The sequence below is a fragment of the Pyricularia pennisetigena genome, chromosome 5 (assembly GCF_004337985.1).
Source record: "Pyricularia pennisetigena strain Br36 chromosome 5, whole genome shotgun sequence".
Classification (NCBI taxonomy): Eukaryota; Fungi; Ascomycota; class Sordariomycetes; order Magnaporthales; family Pyriculariaceae; genus Pyricularia; species Pyricularia pennisetigena.
The window spans coordinates 2,561,212-2,567,489 of record NC_043743.1 but is presented as its reverse complement, the minus strand read 5'-3'; the positions used below and the strand labels follow the sequence as shown (position 1 = coordinate 2,567,489).

General features: G+C 52.2%; 2 protein-coding genes across 2 annotated transcripts in view; both read right to left on the bottom strand.

Annotated features, from left to right (window-relative positions):
• The window catches only part of PpBr36_08706 (uncharacterized protein), a gene marked incomplete at both ends in the record, with an annotated part of 2,536 nt that extends 748 nt beyond the window's left edge, over nt 1–1,788 (bottom strand). Inside the window, 10 exons of the mRNA XM_029895833.1 lie at nt 21–58; nt 132–180; nt 314–384; nt 482–684; nt 757–809; nt 888–964; nt 1,037–1,228; nt 1,314–1,415; nt 1,496–1,509; nt 1,617–1,788. Of these exons, the coding sequence (XP_029747642.1) occupies nt 21–58; nt 132–180; nt 314–384; nt 482–684; nt 757–809; nt 888–964; nt 1,037–1,228; nt 1,314–1,415; nt 1,496–1,509; nt 1,617–1,788 (971 nt within the window). The remainder of the gene's footprint in view (nt 1–20; nt 59–131; nt 181–313; nt 385–481; nt 685–756; nt 810–887; nt 965–1,036; nt 1,229–1,313; nt 1,416–1,495; nt 1,510–1,616) is intronic.
• Nucleotides 1,789–2,448: 660 nt separating this feature from the next.
• Nucleotides 2,449–6,278, bottom strand: part of PpBr36_08705 (uncharacterized protein) — a gene marked incomplete at both ends in the record, with an annotated part of 4,296 nt that continues 466 nt past the window's right edge. Inside the window, 6 exons of the mRNA XM_029895832.1 lie at nt 2,449–2,607; nt 2,685–2,766; nt 3,066–3,725; nt 4,437–5,364; nt 5,463–5,589; nt 5,704–5,863. Coding sequence (XP_029747792.1) covers nt 2,449–2,607; nt 2,685–2,766; nt 3,066–3,725; nt 4,437–5,364; nt 5,463–5,589; nt 5,704–5,863 — 2,116 coding nt within the window. The remainder of the gene's footprint in view (nt 2,608–2,684; nt 2,767–3,065; nt 3,726–4,436; nt 5,365–5,462; nt 5,590–5,703; nt 5,864–6,278) is intronic.

Sequence of the window (6,278 nt, the reverse complement as noted above, 5' to 3'; positions counted from 1 at the left end):
GAACGAAAAAGGCAACATACCCAATCTTGTCGCTAAGTGGTGCTCCAAGCATTGTTCCCTGTTTACACAAACTGTCAGGAACGACTACAAGGCATCATCAACCTAGACAAAAGAGGTGAACCTAAACTTACTGGGATGTAGAACAGATTGATGACAGTGTTCCAGCCAAACACAACGGTTCTGTCGTTACGCCCCGGTTAGCCAAATTTCATTTGAGTTGCTCCTTGGTCGACAAGACGCGGGCACAACAGATCCACATATCGTTATCTACGAGCTTGCACGTCAAAGCTCTTTGAAAAGTGCAATGACTTACAAAGCCTGCCCCTGTGGAAAGATGTTGGCCAGAATGGTGGACGAGTAGATACCAAAAGCGTAGGTAAGGAACTATTTGCATCAATGTCAGTATCAGAGCCAGAACTCTAATCGGAGCTGCGGTGAAAGGTGGGTTACTCGCATCATAGATGAACCATATCAAGCTCACTATCAAGAGCCTCCATCCGTAAAACTTGAGCACCAGCCTATACGGTGTCTTGGCGTGCCTGAACGAATGCTTGCTGAATTCAACCGGCTCTTTCAGGCGGAAGCGCATGACCAGAAGGACCAGAGGGAACACGACGCCAATACCCAAGCTAGTGCGCCAGATGGTGCTCATGTACTCGTTCTTGGCAGCAGCAGCAACGACGACTTGGCAGTTGTTTTCTGTAAGCTCTGTGTCTAGGCAAAAGAGACCAAGGAGTCAATAGAGCAGTTACTTACATGGTATAAACGCGCCGAATACAAAACCCCAGTCTATCATGCTGTTGGTGAAGCTGTGTTGTGTGTCCGCAGCCAGGTTAGTCTGTTCCCCGTTGATGACGTGTTTAGGGGCATATGTGAAGCTCACTTACAGGATGAAGAACATGTTGCGCGTGCCGGCTTTGAGCTCGCCCGTAGACTCGGCACAACCTACAGAACCCGCAGGATACTAGCACTGGGTTTCAGTATACCCCTGAACTCGCAAGTTAGATGATCCAGATTCGTTCGGGATCTGACCTACCTCGCCACCAATGCCGATGCCGACAAAGAAGCGCCAGATAGCCAGCATTGTGAACATTCCCGTAGCCTCTCCATTCCAGTAGGATCCTGCAGCGAGAGCCGTAAAGACGATCAAGATGATGGTGGAAATAAGTAGTGAGTTTGTTCTTGACCAGCGATCAGAGAGGAACCCAAAGGCAAGTTGACCGATGACCTGCAAACAATAATGATGACCCAAATCAGCCGAGCCGGACTCGACGACTAAAGATGATGGATCTGGAGACTCGGTATCAACTCACAGTCCCTGCAAAGGCAATGGCACTGACGACCTTTTTGGCCTGTGAGTCGTTGTATACAGAGCCATACTCCCGTCCAAGAACGGTAGATACGCTTCCGATGACCTAGAGTTAAAGTCGTCAGGCTTCAAATTCTGGACAATCTTAATAAGACAGAATTCGAGTGCTGTGAAAGCTGAGCTCACATTATTGATGTATCCTTCAGACAGTGGGAAAGTAATTGGTTAGCTACAGTATATCCTTCAGCATCTAGAGACATTGATAGCATCCTTCATTGACTGCAGACAGAACAGAACAACTACTCACCGTCTGAGAAAAGACCAGCACCACAGGCAATTACGGGCAAGATGGCGGTCCAAAAGGGCTGGCTTTGCGTAATGTCGAGATCTGCATCGTCCACTTGGCTGACTGGTTCATCTGCCACATTGGCTGGAGACGAGTCGTCCTCAGTCTTGCGTTTACTTCCGAAGCCGAACATGATACCTGGCTCTCTCTCGCGTTGGTTTGCAGAGGGACAAAGAGGCGGTAAACTATCGTACAGTACCTAGACAGTCTGGCCAGAAACAGTCTAATCAAAGGGTGTTCCTCCCTTGCGTCCAATGTTTAGACGGAAAAGAAAGAGGCCAAAACCAATCCAACCCAGAAAAGGATAAGTTAGGTTGAACCTTGTATTAATTTTATGGAAAGATGTGCCCGAATGTTCGAGATCGACAGGACGTAATGTACTGACTCGGTTAGGAAGCCCTTGCTATGTACGTATTTGGATCGAGTTGCGATCAAAAGGGTAAAATTTATAATTACAAGTTATGGGGATGGATGGATTGAATTAGGCAATGATCATGGTTGTTGTATTTGGGCAGCTGTAGGACTTGAATCGAAAGCCATACACACCCCGCAAAACCCATGATTTCCATCTGGATTCGGCGGGAGCCACATCAGACTTCGTACAGATATCTATGAGGTGGGTAGATACTGTAACCTAGGCAGATACGTTAGCTGCATGCAGGGCCGGCAAATTTCGGCACGAGGACGCCATGAGCATCCTCCACAAAAGCTGGCCATTCGATAAACCACTACTCCCTACCTCCCCTAGTCATGGTTACACTATCAGTATCCATTTTATAAACAGAAGAATGGTTCAGTCCCGGCATCCAATAAAACAGCAGATATAACGCACATGGATATCTCTGCAACCGACCGTTGCCCAGTTAAACGCAGACCGACCGACTAGTTCAATGCAGGTTATAGTCACTTGGTCAAAGTCGGGATTTCCGATGGCCGTGAAGTGGTTCAATGTCTTGAAGAAAAAGAAAAAAAAAAAAAAAAAAAAGTCTTGTTGGACAGGACCAATCGTGGATCTACTTTGATACCTACCGTAGCGGCGTAACGCAGCATCCGAGAGGACAAGCTTTTTGCATCCGTGGCCAAGCGATCTTGGCAGGTGCTCTGCTTGGACCTGCCCCCCCGATGTAATTGAAGAATGACTTGTGGGGTCCGAGAATAAATATCGAGACAAACCAGGCCAATTGGTCTCTTTCATTCAAATGCCAAAGACGTCGCCCTAGAACCTGGGACGGCCGGATTCAGATGAAATCAACTTTTTAATTTTGGAGTTTAATTTCCCTTTTTGTGTCTTCCCTTCCAAGAGCAACTAACTCCAAACAAAACATGATCAACCAAACCAACAAACTTTTTTTTTTTTTTTTTGACTGTATCCCACCTTGAATAGCCTAGCATTTCCAGCTCTATAACTACCGATACGCCGCAAGCGCCTCGTGCAACCTCCCCCACACTCCACCATGCCATGCCAGGACCTGCGCAAACTCGTCCTCGGGAAACGTGACCGAGTACATGAGCAACCAACCCCCGACCGCAATGTCGGCATACGCCACCTGGGCCCCGGCCAGGAACGGCCCGGACTCGTCCGTCCGGTACCACTTGGCCAGCGGCTCCAGCGCAGCCTCGCCGTCCTTTAGGATCTTGACCCTTTCCTCCTCGGTCTGCGTGTCCATGGCCTCCCAGCTCTCGGCCCCGAACCTCGCGCACGCCTCGGCCTTGTAGATGTGCCCGTTGGCCGGGTTGAAGGGGAAGTTGCGCATGCCGAGCCGCACAATCTGCACCCACAGCGCGTCGACCTGCGCGTTGAACGCCGCCGTAAGCCCCTCGGTCCCCGCCGCCATCAGCCGTGGGCCGGTCGTCGTCGGAAATGTGCGATCTAGATACAGGGCGATGTCGAACGAATCGCCGACTATCTCGCCGGTTTTTATGTTTTTGATGATGGGGAGCGTGTAAAAGTCGCTGCCGTCCAGGTGCTTGCGCACCGGCGCGCAGTCGAGCGATTTGCGGACGTTTTTGACGTCGGGAAGCTCGACAAGCTGCGTCTTGTAGGCTATCTTTTTCAAGTTGAGTGCGTAGCTGTTTTTTTTAATTTATCATTTTTTTTTTTTTTAAAAAAAAAAAAAAAAAGGTTAGAGTATTAAGCTGAGGTTGCCTTCATCTATACAATAGCACTGAAAAAGTAAACACACCGAGTTTTGCATGGGTTGACGGCAAAGGGTCGCACTGGTGGGCCAGATGCTATGTCGTAGAACAAGATCTCGTGTTGGTCTTCCATAATGCCCTTTTGTTGTGTGCAAGTGGTGTGTAGATTTGTTGTTGCAAGATTGTTGTTGTTGTTCATAGGCAGGAACTTGAAGTCCGAATGAATATACTAGTCAGATTCATACGACACTTTAAAAAAATTCAAAAAATTCGAGCTTGTCAACCCGGTTATATAAAAGTTCTAGTCCAGCCCTCACACAAGTAGATCTGGATCCAAGCCACCCTATCCTGGCTGTAGGCCCGGTGTGCATACTACATGCAGTAGTGTCACCTTGGCAAATGAGCCATGATGCGCACCCCTCATCAGGTATGAATCATCCTTATTTTACCCCATCAAGGGAAATAGTCCGTCAAGGCCCCTGCGAGGTATTTCTTCTGCTTACCTTGGCAAGGAAAGTAGACAACAGCCGGCAGAGACACCTACTCTAATGGGAAATGGATGCGGGCGTGCCTATTCTCATCCACCCGTTCGTACGCTCATTTTGCCCCCCCCCTCTCTCTCTCAGCAACATGACCACGTATCACAGCTCATCCCGCTCGACACCAATAAACCCACTCGCCGTCTCCTTCCCCATGTCCTTCATTCCCTTCTTGACCATGCTCGAGATGATCTCGTAGGCGACCTGCGCCGCGGCGAGCGCCGTCTCCTCCCCTGCGCCCTGGTACGCCGGCGAGACCTCGACGATGTCGGCACCCACGACGTTGAGGTCCTCGATCCCGCGCAGGATCCGGATGAGCTCACGGGTGGTCCAGCCGCCGGGCTCGGGCGTGCCCGTCCCGGGAGCAAAAGCCGGGTCGAGGACGTCGATATCGACCGACAGGTAGACGGGGTCCTCGGTGCCGAGGTGGGACATGATGGTGCGGACGACGCCCGAGGCGCCCAGCTCGTCAATGTCGTCGGCGGCGATGCGCTTCCAGTTCTGCGCCGTGTCGTCGTCGTAGTCGCCCCAGTCGTCGCCGCTCAGGCGCGTGCGCAGGCCCGCGTGCACCGACGGCGCGTCGCTCGAGTTGGAGATGAGGCCCTCGCTGCCCGCGAGCCAAAACATGCTGCCGTGGTTGAAGTGGGCCTGCTCCGACGGCCACGCCGACGGGTACTTGGCCGGGTGCCACGTGTCCAGGTGTGCGTCAAAGTGCAGCACCCGGATCGGCCGGCCGTGGATCTCCTTGAGCGCTCGGAGGGCCGCCAGCGCGAGCGAGTGGTCGCCTCCCAGGGTAACCAGCTTGGGCTTCTGCAGAAGGCCCGATGTCGGCTTGTGCCTGCCAAGCTCGCCAAAGGCTGCCGTCATCTGCGTGAGCGCCATGGCATTGTCAACTGGCGTGACTGGGATGTCGCCGCAGTCGATGATCTTTGCCCAGTTGTGGTACGGATTAATATTTGCACGGGGGTTGAAGCCGCGGAACGTGGTCTGTCTGCTTGATGCCTGGCGGATAGCCTTTGGGCCAAACCGGGCTCCTTGGTTTTGGAGTTTTTACGTGTCAGCATTATGACCTTGAAAAAAAAAAAAAGGTCTTGTCATTCTCCTTATCTCATCTGCACTTGATCGTGCTTACCAGGACGGTAGCTGACGGCAGTGTCAAAAGGTGCCCCAACGATTGCAATATCAAAGTCTTCACTCGGTGCCGTGAGGCATTTTACGTATTTAAGATGAGCAAAGGACCCAATGCCAACAAATGGCCACTATGTGTTGCAGGCACCAAGCTCGTTAGCATGTGCAGCACAAGATACCATGGCTCAGGTTGTTGGCATATCGGTATAGCCGACCGGTATTGCCATGCAACTGGACAAACTCACTTCCATCCCCCATTTCCTTTCAAGCTCTTCCAGCTCTTCCTTGGTCCATTCGTGATCATCATGGTGCTTGTCTCCAGCGCAGGCAACAGCTACACCAGCACTGGCGAGCAGTGCGGTAAGGTAGACCACAGGCCTCATTATCAGTAGGTTAGAACGAATCCTGTTTCGTCCAAAAACCGGTATAGATATTCAGAGCCAAAAGACGAGTTAAATGTTTGACACTACCTTATTGCGAAATAGTGAGCATGGAAATCAGCATGAATTCAATCGGAGAAGTGCGCATCCAGAAACATAACGAAACAAAAGATCTAAGTGGTATTTTAGTGTCATGGGTTTAATTTTCCCCCCAAGCCGGAGATAACCAACACAACGGACCGATGAGACGGGTGTGCTATGCGCGCGGGGAAAAAAGAACCACCACATCGGAGACGCCCCCCCCCCCCCCCCCCCCCCCCCCCCCCCCCCCCCCCCCCCCCCCCCCCCCCCCCCCCCCCCCCCCCCCCCCCCCCCCCCCCCCCCCCCCCCCCCCCCCCCCCCCCCCCCCCCCCCCCCCCCCCCCCCCCCCCCCCCCCCCC